The 25,814-nt window shown below is 43.8% G+C and overlaps 1 protein-coding gene across 2 annotated transcripts in view; it reads right to left on the bottom strand.

Moving 5' to 3' along the window:
• Positions 1-25,814, bottom strand: part of itprid2 (ITPR interacting domain containing 2) — a 108,794-nt gene that overhangs the window by 60,585 nt on the left and 22,395 nt on the right. For both annotated transcript variants that reach the window (XM_083639327.1, XM_083639328.1), the window contains 6 exons: positions 13,601-13,650; positions 13,303-13,356; positions 5,803-5,842; positions 5,114-5,203; positions 4,557-4,704; positions 2,875-2,935 (listed from right to left, as the gene is read on the bottom strand). In XM_083639327.1, the coding sequence (XP_083495453.1) occupies positions 2,875-2,935; positions 4,557-4,704; positions 5,114-5,203; positions 5,803-5,842; positions 13,303-13,356; positions 13,601-13,650 (443 nt within the window). The remainder of the gene's footprint in view (positions 1-2,874; positions 2,936-4,556; positions 4,705-5,113; positions 5,204-5,802; positions 5,843-13,302; positions 13,357-13,600; positions 13,651-25,814) is intronic.

Raw genomic sequence — 25,814 nt, 5'->3', positions numbered from 1 at the left:
TTAAAAGAGGGCAAGAGAGGAAATTAAAACAGAAGTGGATTTATAGTTAGAAAGAGTGCTAAAAAAGAGAGTTTTTTTTTTTTTTTTTTTTTGAAAAAATCCATAGATAAGCCGCACCGTTATATAAGCCGCAGGGGCCAAAAAAGGCCAAAAAACGGGGAAAAAGCCGCGGCTTATAGTCCGGAATTTACGGTACCTTACGTCTCCGTGGTGCAACCAAACAAAGACACAACTTTAGTGTCAAACTAACTAGTTTGAACGTAGCAGTTAGTGTGGACTTTACACCCTAACTTAAGACAGAACTTACGTTCAGCTGGTGCAACAGGCTGCTGGACTGAATTTTTTTTTTTTTTTTTTTTTTTTTTTTAATTAACCAAAAAACTTCGAATATATTCGAACGAATTTCGGGCAATTAAAGTTCGTTCGAATTTTATTTTGGGAAAAAGTGACAGCCCTAGTGTGTATTCCTGTGTGTGTGTGTATTCCTGTGTGTGTGTGTGTGTGTATTCCTGTGTGTGTATTCCTGTGTGTGTATTCCTGAACTCATTTTCAGGACTCGTGACTCGACTTGGACTTGGAAGCTGGGGACTCAGATTCGGACCATCAACCATCAACTAGCACGTACGTTCTGCAACACAAAGACTACAGCCAACCATCAACTAGCATGTACGTTCTGCAACACAAAGACTACAGCCAACCATCAAGACTACAGCCAACCATCAACTAGCATGTATGTTCTGCAACACAAAGACTACAGCCAACCGACAACTAGCATGTACGTTCTGCAACACAAAGGCTACAGCCAACCATCAACTAGCATGTACGTTCTGCAACACAAAGACTACAGCCAACCATCAACTAGCATGTACATTCTGCAACACAAAGACTACAGCCAACCGTCAACTAGCATGTACGTTCTGCAACACAAAGACTACAGCCAACCATCAACTAGCATGTACGTTCTGCAACACAAAGGCTACAGCCAACCATCAACTAGCATGTACGTTCTGCAACACAAAGACTACAGCCAACCATCAACTAGCATGTACGTTCTGCAACACAAAGACTACAGCCAACCATCAACTAGCATGTACGTTCTGCAACACAAAGACTACAGCCAACCATCAACTAGCATGTACGTTCTGCAACACAAAGACTAAAAAAAAAATTTGCAGGCCAGGCCCGACGTGCCCGATTATGCACTCCGCGCCTGAATGGAGATGTCGGGACTCTTCTATCTACGATTAACGTTAACTTTGTGCAGCTGGTATTCTCTCTTCCCGACTCTATCACACGGGTGTGAGGCATTGCTATCTGAGGATTGATTGCTCCTGATTGGTTGGCTGAATCACCTGGTTGGGGGGTGAGCTCTGATATTTGATCCCTCCCCAGTCACTGGCTTTACACCAGCTCAGCAAGATGGAGAGATCATCATCACGGCAGTGGCACACTGACAAAAGAAAGTTTAGGACGGAGTGGCAAGACGAGTATTTTTTTACCAAAGTAAATTCAACAGCGGTTTGTCTAATTTGCAGACAGAGTGGCTGTTTTGAAAGAGTACAATATACGTCACCACTACGAAACTGATTTTCAAAGTACCTTGAGGATTTTTCAAGTTGGGAATTAAGTCAAATTTCTCTCTTGATTACAAAGGTGGAAAATACAACTGTTTTTAACTGGGTGTTTACTGATTAAATGTTTAAGCTCCACACAAATGCAGATGTTTTTTTAAATATAGCCTATATAACCAATTGCAAATTATTACAATTACCAAACAGATAAAAAGTCGTTTATTATATTGAAATGTTATTTTAGATTTAGAATGTTAATTTCCTATAAAACACAATACATTTTAATGTAATTCCACAACGTTTATTTTTGGCCCTTGCCCCTCCAGCCAGATTGAGTTTTGGCCCTTCATGGGAAAGAGTTTGGGCACCCCTGCTCTAAAACTACGTAAAACATAAGTAGCAACAATACACTCTAAAATACATGGCAGCAATTACTCTTAGAAAAATAAAAATACATAATAATAATACACACAAAAAAAGAGAATAAAAACATACTACCCGTGGACACATGACTGGTTTGTTTTCAGCCATTTTTTAAGTCTGCCTTTGAAAGCGGCAAGGGTGGGGCTGTCCCTTATGGAGACGGGGAGACTGTTCCATATTTGGCTGCCTTTTATCGACAGGACATTCTGACCAAACGTGGTCATTCTACGATGGACCTTGCAATCACCTCTGGTGTCTGACCTGGTGCCGAGTCCAGTTATTCTATTTTTTTGGATGAATTCCTGTAAAGGAGGGGGAGCTAGTCCATGTAGGCATTTGAAGAAAAAACAGGCACTCTTTAAGACCTTGAGATTTTCAAAGTTCAGGAAGAGATGTTGTTCCAGAATGTTACAGTGGTGGTATGACAAAGGTTTTCTAGCAAATGCCTTGATGGCTCTGTGATAAAGCTGTTCAATAGGTTTTATGACAGTGGCACCTGTAGTCCTGCAGGCAGGGCGGACGTATCTCCGCAACCGTAACTTGTAGAGACTCAGGCAACAGGCATCTGACCTTCCGTTTCCCAGAAAATTTTATCTTTTCTCTGATTGGATAGTTCGAGGTCGGCGCCAATTTTAGTTTTTATCTTTTATGGCATTGTGTTTGCCTGTTGTCTTTGATATTTTGATATTGTTAAGCACTTTGTGATCCTGTATCTGTGAAAGGTGCTATACAAATAAACTTTAATTACTTACTATTTATGTCTTAGCAAATCTCACCCGAGTATAGCAATGAAGAGTATAATAGGAGTGTAGTAGGAGTATGATTCAAGTGTATAGTAGTGAGTATGGTAGGAGTGCAGTAGGAGTATGGTAGTACGTACTAGTCAGAGCGTAGTTAGGGTTCTCCAGCTCCATGCGCTGCAGTTGAGCTCCCAGGTAGACCTGCACATCAATAACAATAACATTACTATTACATTAATACACCAAGGGGGCAAACTATCAGAGGGCAAACTATCTCATGCCTTCTGGTCTGCCCTTCATTAATGGGATTCTGAGCCCAAATATTTGATTGGTACTCTAAGACCTACAAAATAACCCTACAGCCGGAGTCCAATAGTTCCCAACGGATATAAGGCAGGTAGATCTGCTGAAGGTGGGCACATCCGCTAATTTCTCCCATCACCTGCCTCGGTTTGGTTTACATATGGCTTGATTGATCTAATATGAATATCATCGAACTTCCTACTGGCCAAATTTTAACAGGCTAAAGTACAGACTCTCTCTGTCTCTCTGGAGCATTCAAAGCTTGTGGAAAAGATAAACTGGCTTGAGAGACTAAGAATAAATAGTCCAGACGACAAGACAAATTCCTAGCAAGCTTTGTTTCAAATGGCAGTAAATTAATCAATCAATTAATTAAATTATTGAATTATGAAATTCTTTGGTGAATTGTGTGAAGAATAGTGTCATAGACAGCCTCTGTGCTATGGCCAGTTCACAATACAATGACAGCTCACCATTTTATATATATACTGTATATATGTGTGAGCGAGCTACTGTAACTTGTCCCAATTTCCCCCCGGGGATCATTGAAGTCTTTCTGATTCTGATTCTGATATATATATATATATATATATATATATATATATATATATATATATATATATATATATATATATATATATACAGAATATATATATACAGTATATATATGACAGCTTACCATTTTACTCAATCAAGAACATAAGTGAAAGATTTATCTTGAGAAGTCATTATTCTACTGTAAGGGTCAAAATCACCCATCACGATAGTATGGGTAGATTATACCTTCTCTGAATCCTTACAGTCCTGTGAGTATTACAGTTTTGCCTGTGTCTGTGATGTTCTTAGATGTCTGTGATGTTCTTAGATGTCACAGTACTCAAATAAAAACTATAGTTGGGCAAAGATTATGGAAAATGACTGTTACTGAGACTTTCAAGAGCCCATGTGATCTCGTTATTTGTCAGACTCATAGCTGGGCTTGAATTGAAGCTAAGAAGCTACCCTTTAAAATGACATCAAACATGTTCTCATAAACCATGAGTAAAGGTCCAGAATTGACCCTAAATTAGGATTATTATTATATGTATCAGTGCCTAGAATCCAATTATTGTAGGGAATGGTTAACTTCATGAGCTAATTACTGTGACAAAACTGCCATTCAGCAATGTCTATCATACCAAATATCATCTATCATCTATGGACATAATAGCTTCTTCTTAAATATAATTGAGTAAGTGGGTCCTCTCTGTCTGTCAGTCACGAAAGTGACATCATCAGTGAGGTTCTCTAATGCAGGGATCCGACTACACGAATTCCAGCCCGATTTTAAAACGATTTGGTCGCGCACGACACATTTTCAGCGTCGGGCTCGAATATGACCGTCAACAACAAACGGCCATCTTCTAACAGCTAAAATGTTATCAGATGGGGGTCTGTCGTCTCATTTGGGTCAGTTTAGGGTCCTTGATGTGAAAACATTTGAGAACTTATGCAGTAATAGTGATATGAGTGTTTGCACCTTGACGTCGATGCCTCGAGCTCCAGACGAGCTGCTGAAGAACCGTGAAGGAACCTTGGAGGCCAGGTCGGGTTCTTCACGACCAAAACCCAGATTATACAGAACCTCCTCTGGGTCCTCCTCATACATGTCCAACAGCTCTGATACACTGGAGAGAGAGAGAGGAGAGAGAAAGGAAGAGAGTGACAGAGAGAGAGCCAGCGACAGAGACACACACACACACACAGTCAGTCATACCCTTTTTCCATACACATGTACTGGCCTACAACAACTAAAGTTTATGAAATGGTGAACTTTGTGTTCAGCAAGATAATCTTCACAAATGAGGAGCACTTTGACGTTTGAAGCGTAAACGTGATTTTCAGAAAATGTTTCAAAAGTCATTAAAAGTGGTCCACATTTTTGAAGATTATCTTACTGAAAACAAAGTTTGCTGTTTCATAAACTTGTGTTAACCATCAATCTTATTTCAAGCATTTAAGCAAAATCCCCCAAAATCCCATTGACTTTGAGATGAAGAAACCAGAAGTGCTAACATGTGATCAGGTGTGTCTCACCTGGACACGGTGCTGCTCTTCCCAGAGCCGGTGGAGTTCATACTCCTTCCTCTCTCTTTATACTGTGTCCTCTTCTGTTCCACACCATAACTACACGCACGCACGCACGCACGCACGCACACACACACACACACACACACACACACACACACACACACACACACACACACACACACACACACACACACACACACACACACACACAGCAGTGAGGTAAACTGTGCTATCAGCAGATTGTACATTTATAGAGAGCAAAAGTCATGCCCTCTTCCGGGTTAGGCATACAAACGAAGGGATTTCATCCGCCATTTATTATCCATAGATGTTTTGTAAAAAAAAAAAATTTGACTTACCAAACCAAGCAATTCAGCTATATTTAGAATCAGGAGAGACTATAAAAGAACATTTCACTCCGCCCAACATAAAAAAACATCTACAAAAAAATATTGTTTTTGATCGGCAATTTTTTTTAGGTTTTTGTCCAAGTGAAATGTTCTATGGTGTCTCCTAATTCTAAATATAGTTGAATCGCTTGGTTTGACCAAGTAAACCTATTTTTATAAGCATTTTACGAAATGTCTATGGAAAAATAAATAGCGGATGAAATCCCTTGGTTCGTTTGCCTAACCCGGAAGTGGTCGGGGCTTTGGCTGTATTTGTTCACATGGAGAGAAAACGACTGAACTCACCAGGACTCAAGTTTACTGCTACTGGACTGAAGGTGGTTGGCTGGAGAGAGGCACAGAGAGGACAGGTAGAGAGAGACAGGTAGAGACAGAGGGAGAGTGAGAAAGGTAGAGAGAGATACAGGTAGAGAGACAGACAGAGAGAGAGAGAGAGAGAGAGAGACAGATATAGAGAGAGAGAGGCAGGTAGATGTTAGATAACATTAGCTTGCTTGCTAACATGGACTAATTGCTAGCTAGCCAATTTACCAGCCAGATCAGCCCCAGGGAATGTCACCAACATCGGGGGGGAAACTATTGTCAACAATAGTCATGCTATGCAAGGAACTTGGTCTTAGCTTGTAGCTTGTTGTGTTAGCTTTTTACCATGTCTCTGCAGAAGACCTGGCTAATAACAATTGATACCACAATAAATTACTGGTTCTAGTCTAAAGAAGACTGTGACAAATATACATTTTAACTTGAGAGCATAAACATTCTAAATTGCTACTAGCTTACTTCCTGTTGCAGTTTTTGCTAATACCATAGCTGACAGAAAATAAGCTAAGGTTCAGTTCAGTTCCAACCCGATCTCATGGGAGAGCGTATGTATGACACGCGGGTGTTATGTCGTGGAATACATACGCAGAAATGCTGTTTCTCGTGCAGTTCATACGCAACTTCGCCTCGTCCACTTACATTAAAAATCTAACATGCATAATAACTTTACGTGGAAGTTATGGGGGTTAGGTTTAGGGTTATGGTTAGGGTCAGGGTTAGGTTAAGGGTTAGGGTTAGGATTTGGGTTAGTCTACTCTAAGGTGCTGGAAAGGAGGGCCCGGCCGGTAGTCGAACCTTGGATTGAAGAGGAACAATGCGGATTCCGTCCTGTTCGTGGAATAACGGACCAGCTCTTCAGTCTCGCAAGGATCCTGGAGGGGGCCTGGGAGTATGCCCATCCAGTCTACATGTGTTTTGTGGATTTGAAGAAGGCTTATGACCAGGTTCCCAGGGAGATACTGTGCAAAGTGCTGCGGGAGTATGGGCTGAGGGGTTCACTACTCAGGGCCATCCAATCTCTATACACCCAAAGCGAGAGCTGTGTCCGGGTTCTCAGCAGTAAGTCGGACTCATTCCTGCTGGGGGTTGGCCTCCGCCAGGGCTGTGCCTTGTTAACTATTCTGTTTGTGATATTCATGGATTGGATTTCCAGGTCTAGTCGTGGGGGGGTTAGTCAGGCCATAATATCAGATATTTGGCCAATCTGGGAATAAATTCCTTACCAACAAATTTCTTCACAAAATGTGTTTATAAAGGTGTCTACTAAGAGATACCCGGAAGCATAGGGGGGAAATCGAAAATGTTTAATTCTGCCTGACTCAGCTTCTGAGGGGTCAAACTAGAGGTTTTTCATCATTCTGAATCAAAAGCATTTGTTTTGCAACAAAACCACTCGTCGAGAAAACGGCCTCGCCCAATTTCCCTGATCATCGTAAACCCATTTTCTGCGTGAAAATACATGTTGACAAAATACGTTGTTAAATAACCGCCACAAAGTGGATATAGATGTACACAAGTATGCCAATGTATTCCAATAAACACTGTTATCATTCAATTCAATTCATTCAGAAATTAGTGAGCAGGTTTGTTTCTCATGAACCACAAATGTTGGTGTTTATGACCAATGAGATGTGACTGTGTACTGACATGTTGTTTTACTGTTTATAACTCAACTAAGCACGATCAGAGCGTTTTCTCGACAAGGAGTGGTTTTGGTGTAAAAACACAAACACTTGTTGATATGTTTTAGTAGACACCTTTATGAACACATTTGTGAAGAAATGTCTTGGTAAGGAATTTGTTCCCAGATACCGGTCCCTACACAAATAAATAAAATGAATGAATGAAAGGCCTGACAGAAAAGGAATTTAGTTTGCGAAGAAGGTGAATTATCTGTAACATCATAGTTTGGTTGCACAAACAGATCATAGTTTGGTTGCACTAACAGATCAGGTTAACGCATAACGTGTCTCAGGTCTGCTGTCATGTCTATTGTTTACATCATGCAAATCCAGAAGATCTCTATCAGACTTTACATTACTGTGTGTGTGTGTGTGTGTGTGTGTGTGTGTGTGTGTGTGTGTGTGGTGTGTGTGTTGTGTGTGTGTGTGTGTGTTGTTTTCCTCCTATTGACTGTAGAGCCTGTTGAGACCTCTCTCTTTCTCTCTGTGTTCTCTCTCCCCTCCATCTCTGTGATCTCTCTCTCTCTCTCCCCTCCATCTCTGTGCTCTCTCTCTCCCTCTCTCTGTGCGGTCTCTCTCTAGCTCTGTCTCTCTCCCCCTCTGTGCTCTCTCTCTCTCAGTTAGTTCAGTGTAAGTGAATTCCTTGGTCTTAAATGTAATCCTCAGAGTGTTCTTGTCTGACAGACTGGCCGATTAGAGGAGTCAACATGATGACGACTCGCATTACAAACTCACTCACTAATTCACTGCCAGCCTATTCACACTAAAAAATTTAAGTCACTCTCTTCCTGTTCAGTGCTATTTAAGAGTGTTTAGGTCCATTAGTGTATTAGATCACTGTATAGGATGATTCGTTGTTGTTAGCTGGTGCTCGTCCCCAGGTGTCTGCTATAGACCTTATTCACAGCGCGGCCATCTTGAGATGACGTCACCCGCTGGTTGGGAACGCAACGAGACTCTCATTCAAACCAGGCCCGGTTCTACGGGGGTGCAAAAGCATGCATTGCACCCTTATTTTAATTGTCTGCATGCTTAGTTGAAAAGTTATCTTTTTTTTTTTTTTTTTTTTTTTTTTTTAATGCTACAGCTGCACACTTACTGTTTAAAATTGAATTATAGTTGTTGTTTTTCTTTGTTCTTTGATGTGATTTTATGGCTTTTTGGCACCTATATGTAACCTTTTAAGGTTGAGATAATTGTATTATCATTATATGGTCCAAATATTTCAGTAAAGCACTTGAAACACTTGAAATATTCTTGCTTGGGTGGTATCATTCTAGTTGAAATGATGGTCAAATGCATTATTTTTAGTAAAATAACATGTCAAATTTTTCGGGCGGCCGCCTTCGGCCGGCAACCCGAGTGGGCCCGGCCTTTGGCCGGGCATCTGCACCCCTTCCTATCTAGGATGCACCCCTAGTCATCTTGTTCTGGAACCGGCCCTGATTCAAACCCCTGTCTGAACATGGAGCAGTAGACCAAAAGTTTGAGTTCTGTCACATCAATTTCGTTTGCTCACATCGATAAATGGGCAGATGAATGTGTACAGGATTTAAAAAAAGGGCTACAACAACTGGATCGAGTTTTATATCCACGATATTCAAAGAAGTGCAGCCGATGGTCTAAATTGTAAACTGCAGTACACCCTCGCACCACTGAGCACCAAACCGATACATCTGGTGCTGTGGAGCAGTTGAACCCGAAATGACGCAGCCAAAGAAGGCTGTGTTTGAGCTTAAACTTGCAGGCACTGGCATGTGAATACATGTGAAACTACACAATATTTGGGAATAGAATGGCATCAAAATAAAATTTGGATAACAATATTGTGTCGGAGGTGACACCTCTGACAACTTTAGTAGCGCTAACATTGACGTTAGCGTTAGCTAGTGTTTGAGCTCATGCTGACCTAGCTAGCGAAGGTGCTAACGCTAGCGTCAATGTTAGCGCTACTAAAGTTGTCAGACACAATATTGTTATCCAAGATTTATTTTGATGGTATTCCCAAATATTGCGTACAGTAGTTTCACATGTATTCACATGCCAGTGCCTAAGTTTAAGCTCAAACACAGCCTTCTTCGGCCGTGTCATTTCGGGTTCAACTGAGAATATTCAAATAATAGTCCTTAAAAATGTTTAATCATTTTGTTAAGTAAAGTAAGTAAAGGGAGTCAAATATGCTTGTTATCATTCATTTCCACAGCAGAATTGTATGACACAATATCCAAAAATCACCATAATGAGCACAGCTCGGCTCCCAGGCCGTTTGGAATAGGCTTCACCTGGAATTCACACCTGTTCCAAACACAACCTCTGCTCTGCCCTAGAACACACTCATTAGTGTCTATTCAGGCTGAAATTCCACCGCCCACGCACGTGCACACACGCACGCACGCACGCACACACACACACACACACACACACACACACACACACACACACACACACACACACACACACACACACACACACACACACACACAATCCACTTCAAAACAGCATTCCAAGAAAGACATGACCAGAGCTCAGTGCTACAACATGAACTCATTACAGCCTATTGTCCACTCCGTGTCTCTCACACACACACACAAACACACACACAAAAAATGTCAAGTTTTGACAGTAAATAGTGGTGGAAATGGCTGGGAACCCTACTTACGCGGGATGGGGGTCCCTGGACGCGACGCCCCATGACCCCCCATTTCTGAATGCCTGACTCTTTTCTTTTCTTTATTTGATCCATTATACCAGGGGCAGGGTTTCCTCTATGTATATTTTGCAGCAGCGCACCGCCGCTGCTGCAATTTCCCCGCCGCTCTTTCAAAATATGATAAAATGCTATGAAAAATGTCATGTCACAATAACACGACTCACAGCCAAAAAGAGAATTATGCACACATCCCAAAAACGTACAGGTGCTGGACAAAAGTAAACTATAACAAAAAGATAAAGTCCGCACACTGAGGCACTTTTGAGAAAGATCCAGTGAAGATCAAAACGTTGCAAATAAAAAACCTTTGATGGAGCCTCAGTGTGCGGACTTTATCTTTTTGTTACAATTACACGACTCTGCAGCAAGCTTTTATTTTGAAAGGAAGGCCAGCGATGGCAGTGACGAGTCTGCAACGTTGACACATGAAATGCATCGTGATTCGCTGAGATACACGTGGAGGAGGCATTGTGGGCGTGTCCAGCCTGCTGCTGTAAGAAAATGTCCGCCGAAAGGCGGGCTTTCTACATTTGTCGGAGCAACAACACTCATGGGTGGAAAATAGCCAGAAAACAGCAACAGTGGTAATATATGTTTTGGAGGGACTGTAGAATGGTTTTTATTTCGGGAAAAATCTGACCGGCTAACATTAATTGGCTCCGTCTATCACATGGATTTGTTATTCCCATTATTCCCAGTGTTTCCAGGGACTTTACCTTAACTCCTTATATTATATTAAAGGGCCCATATTTTGCTTATAATGTATTATTATTTTATTGTTGGCCTCCAGTAGAGTAACTTATTGCATCATTCATAGTTGAAAAAACTCATTGTTTATCTTGTACTGGCTCTCACTGCCCCCTTCAGTTCAGCCTCTGTCTGAAACGCTCTGTTTTAGGTCCTGTCCCTGAACCCCCACCCTCCGGAAAATACTCCAGGAGGCAGGAGGGCAGCGCGAGGAGTTTTTGTGTTTGGCAGCGGAACGTGATGCCCTGCTCGGCCAGCCGCCGAAGGAAATGTCCCGGCACAGCCCGGGCCGAGCGGAGCTAGGGGATAGATAGCTAGGGGGATGTTGATATATCAATTGATAGCCTTGCTTGTTACGCCCAAGTCACGTTTGTTATCGATGGTCAGATTCATTTTGACAATCCCTTGATCATTTATATAATTGTTTTACAGCGCCCCGCCCTGCCCGGCGAGCTTCACACTCAAGCTTCACACTTCACATTCAAGCCACAACACAACAGCTAATGTAGCTACTTAGCTAACTTCCCAAATGCTTGTGACTATAGTATGCCTCTCCTAGCAAAGGCTACACGGACCAAACCAAAATGAGGACTTGGAGAAGTCAGCAAGTTGGACTAACGTTACAAGTTCTGAAAATGTGTGCCTTCGTCATTCATCGGTTGTTCATGTCTATGAAAGGCAGCTGTGCTGCTAGGCTAATAGCAAGTGCTAACGTTACCCAGCCGGCGGTAAGTAACATTAGCGCTTCCTAGCTGCTAGGTACAACCGATGCTGGAATGAGACACATATTTTCAGAACTTACCACTTCAGTCCTACATCCTGGCTCACTTCCAAGTCGTCTCCTTGTTTTTGCAGTCTGAAATCCGTAATTCCATGAGACTACTGTTGTAGACAGCCAGGTTGGAGAGAGCCTGGTGACACGGGGTTAGGTTGACAATTCGGCAGTGTACTGGAGCAGTCAGAACAGGGAAGGGAGGGGCAGGGGGGACGGGTGAAGGCTATGGCGCGCGCGCACTGCCGGCACGGGCTAGGCTTGTCATCACCATGGTAACCTGACGTCACTAGAACTATGTTCTCGCACAAATCCATGTGCTCTCGTCTACGAGACTTCATGTGAGGGAGGGGGGGGTTCATGGGGGTAACATTAAAACACTTTCACCTATTTATTTGAAGCTTAGCCCATGTTTAATATGACCATCCAAGATTGTAACAACATATATATGATACAAAATTAAGAAATGCATAATATGGCCCCTTTAACACATTGAGTGCCACAGCGCTTCAGTAAAATTGTCTGGAGCCTGTGCCAGATTCACTTCCATTCAGTTGAAAACAGCTATAGAATTTTTTCTATTAGGGCTATATTGAGAGGGCTGGACTCTAATGAAACATTGAACACTCCTGCTTCTTCCAAAGAAGAAATTTTGTTTCTAGACAGTTCCATTATGAAATGACAGCCTCTGTAAGAAGTGCACTTTCAAGGGTTTTCTGCCGTTTTTTTTTACTTTTCAAGATATAGTGACTTTTATGAATACTTTTTGCACTCTAATTTCGAGCACATTCACTGACTCTGGCTGGTGTTTTCTGATGTGGTGGCGTGGTGTGGTTTCTGTGCAGCCTGCTCCCCCCACCCCCCCCCCCCCCCCTCTCCACCCCTGAGCTGCGGGCTCCTCCCCACACGCACAGAGTCTGTTTCACAGACTCCGTTTTTGCCCCGGACGGATCCCAGCGCGCAACAAGGAAGTGCCAAACGCGACTGAACGAAAAGGGCTTGGCCGTTCGGCTTCGGGTGCTGGCTTTCTGGCAAGGAATCATGTGGAGAAACAGATAGATAGAAGATAGATATAAGCAGAAGAGCTCAGTTGTGGGCACGGATGCAGCCGAGCCAACTGTCCGCTCCGCTGCAGACAGAGCAATATATACGGCTCTGGCTGAAGCATGCATCGGTTTCCACTTTGATCACGTCTTTCCCTGCTGTCTCCTGTACAAAGTAAAGGATCTGAGGTGGGTGGCGCAGCTCCCGTGACGATGTTTAAGGTGGCGCCGTGTGATCCCTTGAAGGGATTCATGCTCACTGGCTAGGTACGACCTTAAACAGCAGAATTATGGAATAATATGAATTATGATTTTAGGACGTCCACAGACGTCCTTGGCACTCCTCGTTACATTTTTTTAGGACGTCCAGAGACGTCCTTGGCACTCAATGTGTTAAGGGAAAACTTAACTCAAGGCGTTTACTGCAACCGGCCCCAGAGCTGCATCACATCATCAGACTGTGTGTGTGTGTGCGTGTGTGTGTGTGCGTGTGTGTGTGTGTGTGCTAACCTTCGGCTCCCAGTGAAAGGTCATCTTCAAAGCTACAGCCGTTCCTCACCGCTCCTGTACAACACACACAGTCACACACACACACACACACACACACACACACACACACACACACACACATAGTGGAAACATTGTGAAACCCTCATGAACGATGACACACATACACATACACACACACACACACACACACACACACACACACACAAACAGTCTGGGAGTGCAAACACGCTGACTATTGGCTAGTACTGATACACACACACACACTCTGACACACACAAACCTGGAGATTGTGGCTCACCTCTACTAGGAGAAGCCGTCTGATCATCTAGAGAGGCACCAAGAGGCGTCCTGGGAGAGTGACACAGAGAGAGAGAGATGTGATTTTAATTTGGGGATTTTGGTTAAATGTCTGAAATGAGGTATGTGGTTAACAAAAGTTTATTAAACAGTGAACTTTGTGTTCAGCAAGATAATCTTCACAAAAGGAGGACCACCCTTATATGATTTTCGAAGCGAAAAGCGTTAAAAAAAAAATCTAAAATATGTACAATAGCAGGTAGCCTACACCTCACGTACGCATGGACTGGGCCAGCTGTTAATTGCTGGAGGGGCCTTGACGCTCTGGTGAACCAGTACTTGTTGCCATGTATGTATATTCTATAGTGTCAGCTGTCGTGACAGCCCCTGTGCATGAAGACTCTGGGCCAGGGCCGGCTCTAGTCATATCGGTGCCCTAGGCGAAAGTTGATTTGGCGCTTTCCACTAGCCAAAATGTTTTTCTTGAAATAAACTAGAATGAGTGCCACTGGGTAAATATAAGCATAAGTATCAGTAAAAATAAGTTATAGCATAATGAATCTATAAATTACAGTATTTCACTGATAAATTGTATGATTTCAAATTGTGTGAAGAGATTTTCATTTATTTATCCATTTATTTTTACATATAAATTGGTAGCAGGGGAGCACTTCAAGTGTGTCACTGGTTACTCTGTGTTTATCCAGGCCTGACTTGTATGTCACTTTATTTTTTATAAATAATTATGAGGGGGGGGGGGCCCTTTTTCACTTATGCACCTGGGGCGACATTACAGAAACTTCCTAAATTCCAAATCCTATCCTAAATGATTGGTAACCATGGTAATTAGAGTTAGGACTTGATTTAGGAAAACACCCATTACAGAACAACAGTTCCTAAGTCAATATTCTCATCCTAATTTAAAATGGGAAAAGCGTATTACAGAAGCGTCGCAACTCCCCAAAATCTTAAAAAAGCTCTCCTAACTTTAAGATGCCAGCTATGCTGTCCTAACTAATTTACACTATTTTCAACTGGAACAACAGCCATCTTGCATCTCGTTATAATTTATAGCCTATTTATAGCCTACCTACCTACGTTATGGCTGCGCTGTTATTATATTTGCAAAACCAACAAAATGTCAACAGGCGCAATGTATTTGCCGAAAGGCTCATGTGGGACCCGAATGACGTTTTGCGTTTTGATGACAGAACGCTCGTTAATCGATACAGACTGCCCCGGCCAGGACATGATACTGCAGCTAGCCGAGGAGCTGAGACCTGTGTTGGAGAGACCGGCTAGGCGACACGGGGCTCTGCCGGTTCAAGTTCAAGTTCAAGTTCTTTATTAGTGTCCCGAAAGGGCAAATTGGTTTACAGCAGGCAGTAGTGCAGGCAAACAAAACAACAACAGACATGTAACTGACAACATAGCATGGGACAACCTAACTTGAGCAGGTCTGGTGCAAACGATAAAAGAAAAAATTGAATAGAATTTTTTTTTAACGAAATTATCAGTAAAGTCAACGGGACAAATACTGACATTAAAATGCAACCAACTCTGGTGGATGGATAATAAGACTAGAGGTCGACCGATTAATCGGCCGGCCGATTAATTGGGGCCGATTATTGGCATTTTTTATTAATCGGCATCGGCCTGCAAAAAAAAAAAAAAAAAAAAAAAAAATTTGGCAGGCCAGGCCAGGCCACCGGGCATTTGCCCGACGTGCCCGATTATGCAGTCCGCCACTGAATGTGAGTCTTCTCATGCACCCATGCATGAGCCTACTGTAACGTTACGTTTCCTCAGTCACCACCATCTTCTGCAAACACACTTCTCCCATCAAATGACAGCAAATCTAAACAGTTACATTATTATTATTATTATTATTGTTAATGTATAGAACAGTGCATGAATGAGTTCTCTGACATACTGCTCTCTCGCTATAGCCTACCAGTCACTACTGAAATCTATACCGCATAACCCAATGTATTTTTCTATTTAATAAAAAGAATAATCAAAAACATGTTACTGTACTGGCTAAGATCACATCTTATATTAGATGTAGGCCTACAGTATAATGTTATATTCGATTTTCAATGTGCATGAATGGATAATGGAAATCTAGGCTACTAGATTTCTTAAAAAAAAAATACCAACAGAAGAATATTGCACATTTTTTGGGGGCGCTACCCACACGTTTAGCTGTGTGTTTCTCATTCCACGAATGCACAATCCTTACAAGTTGTACCCCGTTGTAAAGGTGACTAATCAGGCTTTCCAACTATATAAAATACAATACCAATTGGTATTATTAAAGGGGAGAAATAATCGAGCAAAATAACGTTTCCAAACTTTTTTTGAGGAGTTTATTTTAATCGTATTTTATCGAATAAAAAAAATAATAATAATCGGCATTATATATCGGCCATCGGCCGCCCTGCTCTCTAAAGATCGGCATCGGCATCGGCCATTGAAAAAGCAATATCGGTCGACCTCTAAATAAGACATCCTCACAGGGACAAGAAGTAAACAATAAAAGTGCCATCTTAAATAAAAATAAAAATCGTAAAATCATAGAATCATAAAATCATAAAATCATAAAAGTGCCATCATAAAAGTGCCATCATAAAGTGCCAGTGCAAGTGTCAGTATCAGGAACTGAAACATCACGTACGATTTCTACCTACCTCTGGCAACATTGACTGCTCGGATCGAGGCAGGGACGAAGGAATGTTTGTACCTATTTTTTGTAGTCCTAGGGGCACGAAAACGAAGGCCAGAAGGCAGTAGCGTATACTCTGTACTGAGTGGGTGGGCACTGTCGGAACAGATGGTCAGGGCTTTCTTGAGGAGCTGTCGATTATAGAAGAGATCGAGGCTTTCCAGTTGGATGCCAATAATTTTGGAAGCGGTTTTCGCAATTCTCCAAAGAGAGTTTTTATCTTTGATAGCCAGGTTACCGTACCAACAGATAGAGGAGAAGGAAATGACCGAATTAATGTAGGCACTATAATACAGTTTCATCAGGTTTTTGTCGACATTGAACCTGGCTAGTTTCCTAAGACAGTGAAGGCGTTGCTGGCCCTTCTTGCACAACATGTCAGTGTTTACATCAAATTTCAGTTTATTGTCAATAATCGTGCCCAGATACTTGTAACTGGATACGATCTCCACTGGTTGGCCATGGACAACACTGTTCTGGGTAGAACAGGGGCTACGTCTAAAGTCTATACATACCTCTTTAGTTTTTGTTATGTTAAGTTCAAGGAAGGCGTCGCTACACCAGGACAAAAAGTCCTCCACGACCTGACCGTGACCGACCTCATCATCTCTAAGCAGGCTGACGATGACCGAATCGTCAGCGTACTTGATGATGTGTCTGTTCTCATGAAGACTGCGACAGGCATTGGTGTAAAGAATATACAAAAAGGCGGAAAGAACGCAGCCTTGAGGCGAACCGGTGGATGTGGACAGAAGGCTGGACAGAGTCCCGTTAACCCTGACACGTTGGGATCTGTTTGTGAGGAAATCGAGGATCCAGCCCACCAGACAAGGATCTAGACCGAAGGTTTTAATTAGTTCTTCTACCAGAACGTGGGGCTGGATCGTATTAAACGCAGATGAAAAATCAATTAAAAGCAGCCTGGCATGGTTTTTATTTCCCTCTAGATGTTTATAAAGTAGGTTGAGTAGAGTGGCGGTTGCGTCCTGGATGCCCCTCCCTTCTCTATAGGCAAACTGGAGCGGGTCTAGTAGGCTCTCAGTTTTTGGTTGTAGTACAACTTACAAATGCACTTCGGTTTTTTGCGAAGGGAGATTTTCAAACTGAAGTGGCCGACATATCCAAAATATCTCAGCCTGCTATGTCACGTAATTTAACTGAGGTAGCAACAGCCATCAGCAATTTGGCTCCTCGGTACATACCGTTTCCAAGGGGGGAGGAATGCCTGATGCGGCAGAGACGGTTTCTGCTATTTTAGCCCATTCCCTCTCTTTCACCTCCCGCGTGAGGGTGGCTGAAAACTTTCCAAAAAGCACGTCTTTAACCATTTCTACGGCGGTCACTAAGACCTCCAACTCATCTGCCTTGAAGTTAAATGCCCTTCGTTTTTGGTCCATTGCCCCACAATCTCAAAAATGTTCGACAACAACAATACACATCGTTAGCCTACTAGCTAATAGCAGGCTACTAGCGCTCCTACTTCCCACGCGAGTTGAGAAAGGAGGAGGTTCATTATCAACTTTTCTGTCTGTTACCCTAGCAACCACTAGCAACAGACAGAAAAGTTGATAATGATGCTGGATGAGTATTTAGGATAAGATAGGATTTAGCAAGATATGATAGGATTCCTAAAGTTAGTTAGGATTTGCTTCTGTAATACGAAATCAGAAAAAATCCTATCTTAAACTAGTCCTATCCTAACTTAAGACATAAGATAGGGAGTTTCTGTAATGTGGCCCCTGGCCCCCAAACTGTCTGTGCACCTCTCTGCCAGCAGCAGCTCGTTACTTGCAGGTTTCTCCCACCATCTGGTGTGCTGTTTCACTTGCGACTTTTCTCTTCTCCCTACTTCTCTCTCTCTCCCTCTGTCAATAGTCAGAGCTGTATCTGTAGGTTCTTCACAATAAAAATTGTCTGCGTGGTTTGTCAATGAGTTACCCTTATATGAACAATATCAACAGTCATCAGGAAATGTTTCAATCAACACGGCTCCAGACTGAAAGCGATCAGGATTAAACGCTAGTCTAGCAGATGTCAAACAGAAACAAAACTTAAAAAAAGAGGGAAACTAAACAAAAGCAGCCTACAGCCTTTTAAAATGTATTTTGCTGGTTCACTTTTGACAGGGAGAAGGCAGGTGAAGTGACACTCACCACCACCTCCGACGTACTCAGCTGCTGCAGCTGCACTGACGCTGCGCCTGGATCCTGTCTGTGACAAGCGGCTTGTCCAGTCGTATGCAGCGTTCTGCACCATAACATAGACATCGGTTCGCGCAAACAGATGCGGGATTCCCGCAATCCCACGCCCAATTTCAGGCACTGATTGTGCAGAAAAAGAGGCCATCCACCAGCGACTTTTGTTTGTTTGTTGTTGTTTTGTGAGAGCCACAGAGCGCCCTAGCCAAACTGGCGCCTCAGGCAGGAAGCTGTTTCGCCTGTAGGGTGAGCCGGCCCTGCTCTGGGCACAAAGATTACTAGGGAGTCTATATGCAAGAGACCATCGAGGGTAGGCCAGAGAATAGGGTTTTTGCTACTTCTTTTCTACCAACTACCCACTCATCTGCCACACTGTGTCTCTTTCCAATCTCTGTTGTTACATCAGTAACCCATGTAATCTTAACATAACTTGCACCAGTAGTCATTTTAATATTGCTGGAGGACTCTGTTGTTAAGAAAACTGATACCATCTCAGTCCATACTCTATTCTCAATCCCTCCACATTCTGGCCCTCACAGAGACCTGGATCATACCTGAAAACAGTGCCACTCCAGCAGCACTCTCTGCTGCTCACACCCTTAGAGCCTCTGGACTCCTCATCTCACCCAAATGGACCTACACTGGCATTTCCCTCATCCATCTATATCCTCTTTTGAATCCCATGAAGTCTCTGTATCTGTACCTATCAAGCTCAACATTGTGATAATGTACCGCCCGCCTGGTCAGCCTGGTGACTTCCTCGATGAGATGGACATCCTCCTCTCCCTCTCTTCTGAGGATGGCATTCCACTCATTCTTCTGGGTGACTTCAATATCCAACTGGTGACCCTGCAATCTCTGCCCTTAACCTTTTCTCATCGTTGGACCTCTCCCTCTCAATCTCCTCTGACTCACAAGGCAGGGAACGTGCTTAACCTGGTCTTCACCAGATCCTGCTACACCTCCAACCCTCACTGTTCCCCCTCTCCTTGTATCTGATCATCTCTTTAAACTTCTCCCTTTTTATCTCACCTCCCACCCATCATCCACTTACACCATCACCTCCGGACGCAACTAAAAACTCTCACACCTACCTCCCTCTCTTCTGCTGTCCCCTCCTTGCTTCCCTCAGCTGAGCAGTTCTCCCTCATGCCCACTGAGACAGCATCTTCTACTCTTCTATCCTCTCTCTCCTCTCTTGATTCTCTCTGCACACTCACCACTAACTCTGCTCGATCATCTCTCCCTGCTCCTTGGCTGTCTGAATCTCTGCAAACTCATTGAACAGAGCTTCAGGCAGCTGAGAGGAAATGGAGAATATTACAGCACCCTGACAATCTCTCTGCCTACCACCTTATCCTCTCCAACTTCACCTCTGCTGTCTCAACAGCAGACTTCCTTCTTCATCTCTGAAATCCAGTCTTCTGCAGCCAACTGAGTTAACTGTTTTCCACCTTCTCCTCCCTCCTGAACCCTCCCTCCCCTCCCCCGTCTCTCTCTGCTGATGATTTTGTGGCCTACTTTGCTAAGAAGGTTGACGACATCAGCTCTTCCTTTCATCCTCTAGCCACTAACAACAGTACTCCCGACTCCAAACCTGCTTCTCTGCCATCTGTCCCCGGGCTTGCTTCCCTCTATCCCTTCTCCCCTGAAGATGTCCTTAAACTTGTCAGGTCTAACTGACCCACCTCTATCTTCTCCAAACCATCTCCAATGACATTTCTCCTTCCTCACTACTCTTATCAATTCCTCTGTCTTGTTCCAGCTGCTCTAAAGGCTGCTGTAGTCAAGGTTAAGCCTGCTTAAGAAACCCTCCCTGGATCCTACTGCTATCCAGAATTACAGACCTGTCTATCTTCTCTCATTTCTATCCAAAACCCTTGAATGAGCAGTTTCCAACCAACTTCCCCTGTATCTGTCCCAGAGGGACCTGCGGGAGCCTCTGCCATCTGGTGTCAAGGCTTCTCACTCTACTGAGACAGTTCCCCTTGCCCTGCACATTGATTGCTAAGGCCTCATCCCTCTCCTCTGTCCTTGTCCTCTTTGACTTGTCTGCTGCTTTTGATACAGTTAACCAACAAATCCTCTTTTCCATTCTATCTGCCCAAGGAATCACCAGATCTGCACAGTCCTGGCATGCTTCCTATCTCTCTAACCGCTCGTACCAGGTCTTATGGAGAGGAACCCTATCCAAACCCTGCACTATTAGCACCGATGTTCCCCAAGGCACAGTCCTGGGACCCTTGCTATTCCTTCTATATACTCAATCTCTCGGCCATGTGATCTCATGGCATCTCTTATCACTGCTATGCCAATGACACTCAACTCGACATCTCCTTCCCCCTCAGACACACAAATTGAGGCCCGCATCTCTGCATGTCTCAAAGGCATCAGTGGCTGGATGTCTGCCCAAAACCTCAATCTCAATCTTGAAAAGACAGAGCTACTCTTCCTGCCCTTTCATAGACCTCTCCATCTCCATTGATAACACGACTCTCTTACCCTCTCAAACTGCTAAGAACCTCGGGGTGATCCTGCACAACCAGCTGTCCAGCTCTGCCTGCATTGCAGCGACTATCCGCTCCTGTAGGTTCTCCCTGTGCAATATCCACAGAATCCATCCGTTTCTTATGAGGGACACAACTCTTGGTCCAGGCCCTTGTCATCTCCTGCTTGGACTACTGCAACGTTCTTCTGGGTGGGCTACCTACCTCAGCAATCAGACCGTTGCAGCTCTGGTGTTCAACCAACCTAAATTCTCTCACATCACTCCCCTCTTCTGGTCCCTTCACTGGCTTACCATCTCAGCATGCATCAAATTCAAGACATTGGTACTTGCCTACCGGGCGGTACACCAGACTGCTCCCCTCTATCTGCAATCTATGGTCAGGTTCCAAACCTCGACTCGCTCCCTCCACTCCTTCATTCTTGCAGATCACCTTGCCCCTCCATCCATGGCTCAAAAGTCGGTCATCCCCGTTGCGACTCTTCTCGTCTTCTCGCAAAAAATAATGCTACTTATTCCTTCAGGTATTGACAAATGCTATTTATTCCATTTAAAAAGTATTTGCTGACTGTGTTACAGTTGATTCCACTACTGTTGACAAAATGTACTATTCTAAGTCACTTTGGATAAAAGCGTGTGCTAAATGACATAATGTGTGATATCAGGTAGCCTAAACATCACATACGTGGCTTTGTTTACACGAGATCTCATCATGCGTGGAGCACGAGGAGACATATCTACTTTGTTTACTGCCACTGGCAGCTAGGAAGGGATGAAACATAACTACTGGCTAGGCTAAGGTAGGCTAGGCTTGTTACCTCAGGCTAACTAGCAGCTAGGCTATGCTGGTTACCTCAGGGTAACTAGCAGCTAGACTATGCTAGTTAGCTCAGGCTAACTAGCAGCTGGTAGCTGTGATCCGGCTGGACAGACAGAGGACACATTGAACTGTTACACAACCTGCTGCTCTTATCTGGCAGTGGGCAAACTTCATGTCACCTCTCTCTCTCTCTCCATGTCTGTCTCTCTCTCACTCTCACTCACACACACACACACACACACACACCGACAGACGGTTGTGTAATCACAGCCGTATGCAGCCCATTTGGCCGTACGTACCAGATCCCGCCGGCCAGGTTTGGTGACGTCACCATGTGAGGTTACCATGGTGACATCATGGAGGACAACAGAGTGGGACTGTGGAGCCAAGATGGCGCCCGGTGGGAACTGGTTACAGAAATGTGTGTGTGTGTGTGTGTGTGTGTGTGTGTGCGCGCGCGCGATAACAGTGTTGACTCAGCAGAAGGAACTCCTCTGTTTGCTCTCCTTTCTTGTTGTCTGCTTCCAAACCTCTCTCTCTCTCTTTCTCTCTCTCTCTCTCTCTCTCTACCTCTCTCTCTCTCTCTCTCTCATTCTCGTTCTTCAGGTTGGGACAGATGTCAGGTCTGAGCAGCTCTACCTGCTGTACCTCTAGGCTGTTTGTTTACCTCAGTCTTGGAAATATGAAGCCATAAACAACAACAACAACATGTTACCTGCCTGGTTCAAAACATGGTTTTGGTCTCTACAGCTAATTTCACCATTCATGACAACTGTACTGTGACTTCCTTTATCTTTTGCAGGTGGTTTCAGTTTTTATTCCCAAGTCGTTTTTCAAAACTTTAGACCAAGCCATTACCTCCTTTATATAGAACTAGTGCAGTGCCCGTTCCCCCATGCACCACCCGGTGGGTGCTTCCCTCCGGCACACGCACTGCACAGGTCCCCCTAAGCGCAAGTTTGAAGTTGATCCGACAAATGGCACCGCACTCCATCGGGGTCCGAGCAGCGCACTCCCCAAGTCAATCGAACAAATGTTTCTCGAGATAAACTGCTTTTTGTGTTGCCAGTAGGTGGTGTGGGAAATTGCAAGATTTGCAAGAAATTCAGCGCCGCACTACTTCGGGTTCCGAGGAGCACACTCCCCAAGTTTGAAGTCGATCAGATGAATGGCTATGGAGATAAAGCGCTTTTTGTGTTGCCAGTAGGTGGCGCTAGGCCAACTTGCACATAATTCAGCTCCCTGCACTTCCTTGAGTCCCCCTAAGCGCACTCCTCGAGTTTGAAGTCGAGTTTGAAGTTCTCAAGATAAACCACTTTTTGTGTGGCCAATAGGTGGCGCTGTGCCGAATTGCACAACATTCTGCACTGCACTGTGTCGAGTTCCCATCAGCGCACTCCCCAAAGTTGAAGTCGATCGGACGAACGGTTCTTGAGATAAACAGCATTTTTTATGTTGCCAGTAGGTGGCGCTATGCTGAATTGCACGAAAACAGGGCACTGCACTGCACAATAGGGCACACTCCCAAAGTTTGAAGTCTATCCGACCAACGGTTCTCGATGGCATGCAGCAGATGATGCTCATCCATAAGCAGTGGTGGAAATGGCCAGGTTTTACTCTGGGAACCCTACTTACACAGGATGGGGGTTCCCGAAAGTGCCAAAGTGGCGTGGCCCTAGAGGATATTATTTCCGAATGCGTGACTCATTATAGCCTACCATTATAGCCACGTAAAAATCTCACTTAACTAAGATCACTGAGCTCTACTGATTATTTCCCCTTGATTTTATTCATGACGAACTTGAATATTAATGCTGCTTATTCAGCTTACAAATACATGTTCTCCTACTATTCTCTGCTGCTTTCAGGCTGTCCTCTCTCCAGTGTTTACTTAACCCCCCTCCTTCTCGACCAATCACTCTGAACGACCCTACTTACAGCACCATTCACTCTCTCAACGACTGTACTCACAGCAGTGTGGACACTTCTCACTTAGCCCAGATCAGCCAGGGCTGAAGGAGCACACGCTTGATTGAAGACAAATGTATTAATATCGAACGTGTTTCACATCCGAATCGCACGGAAACAGGGCACTGCACTCTGTCGGGTCGCCATCAGCGCACCCCCCGAGTTTCAAGTCGATCCGACCAACGGTTCTCGAGATACGCGAAGGACAGAGAGACAGACAGACGCTATCGTCATTATAGTATAGATAAAGGCCCTGTTAGGATTGTTGTTACGCACTGAAGGACCAGCTGGGTGTGGACATTAAAATAAGGACAAACTTTTCCACTGGTAGCACTAATCTTTATCTATCTAGTAGTACTAAACCAAGTACTTTGTGCCAAATATTACAGCACATAATAAAAAATAAAACAGAAATTGCTTTATTTAAATGGTTGTTTTCATCAATTCAATCTGACCATTTGATTTCAAACAGGACAAACCATCACAGATTTTACTCACAACATATAACAAATAAAATGTGATGCACTATTATTCATTAAACTAGCATTATATAGCCTCGGTTAAGAATTAAAAGCTCGTTCTACTGCCGATAATTTGGAGAAAAGGTGAAATGCAAGACCTTTGTCTGGAGCCCCCAAACACATACTGTATTCATTATCCACCAACTCAAACTGGATTTCTTAACCACAGAAATCCTACTGGATCTCTGACCACCATTTCAGAATGAATTTATGAACAAACCCAAGGAAGGCTGACAAGCTGCTTTACCTGACGAGCTGCTTTACCTGACGAGCTGCTGTACCTGAAGAGCTGCTAGGACGTCGCAAACTGCATTTCTCCACATGGATTTTTTTTTCCTTTCACTTTGCACGTTAACGCCTGCTCATTAACACCTGCTCATTAACATCGATCCTTAACTACTGCAGGTGTCTGCTCTTAACAAGCAGCAGGTGCAGCCAGAGAGCTGCATCAGGTCGGGGAGATGAGAGAGAGAGAGTCCGCGTTTGTCACGTCACCTTATTAAGTTCGACTTCGGGTTTTATGAATATTATAAAAATATTTATTTTGGGGTGCAGGTTTGACTGTTTGCTGTCCCTATTTTTACATGTTAAAGGAGAATTTCGTTTTTTTTTTTACCTGGAGCCCTCTCCTCACATTAATTATTATCTGACGACTCACCCAGTGTTCTCCGCAGCGATTTGGACCGTCGTAGGCGTTGTTGTGATCGAAATAGTTCTCCAAGCCAGTCCTTGAATGTGCTCCGTCGGGGCCACATGGCAGCGTGCTGTTCCTCCATGTAAATAGACAGTTTTCTTCCCGTGTTCTACCCATATCGTCATTATATGACCCCTAAAGAAACATCAGACTGCTATTCACCCCTGGGCTATTTCCACTACTCTTTACAGGGATCTCATTTCCTCATTCGGGGTGAGTTTCACCAACTCTCGTCAAGTCAGTACACAGCCCAGCCGGCAGGAAAGTCTCGCGGGACTTGACGAGAGTTGGTGAAACTCACCCCGAATGACATACATACATGGAGGAACATCACGCTGCCATGTGGCCCCGACGGAGCGCATTCAAGGACTGGCTTGGAGAACTATTTCGATCACAACAACGCCTACGACGCTCCAAATCACTGCGGAGAACACTGGGTGAGTCGTCAGATAATAATTAATTTGAGGAGAGGGCTCCAGGTTAAAAAAAAACGAAATTCTCCTTTAAAACGTGCCAGCTTGTTCAGTGAATACAGCATGCCTACCCAAATTCAATCTAAAATAGCCGATCAGACTGAGGCCACTAGGCGGAGATTTATCCGGCGAGCGACGCTTTACGGGAACACCCTGTACGACCATACTTTATAAAGTGTACGTCTATGTCTATTACGTCATGTTCCTTTCTCTCTTTCTCTCTTTCTTTCTTTTCTTTTGTATCATGGGTGTTGGGTTGTTCCCTTCTTTCTATACTTCTCTCCTTTTGCTGTGTGTGTATGCATGTGTG

The sequence above is a fragment of the Poromitra crassiceps genome (genome assembly GCF_964638095.1).
Source record: "Poromitra crassiceps genome assembly, chromosome: 6".
In the NCBI taxonomy this organism is placed as follows: Eukaryota; Metazoa; Chordata; class Actinopteri; order Beryciformes; family Melamphaidae; genus Poromitra; species Poromitra crassiceps.
This window is presented reverse-complemented; position numbering and strand designations above follow the sequence as displayed.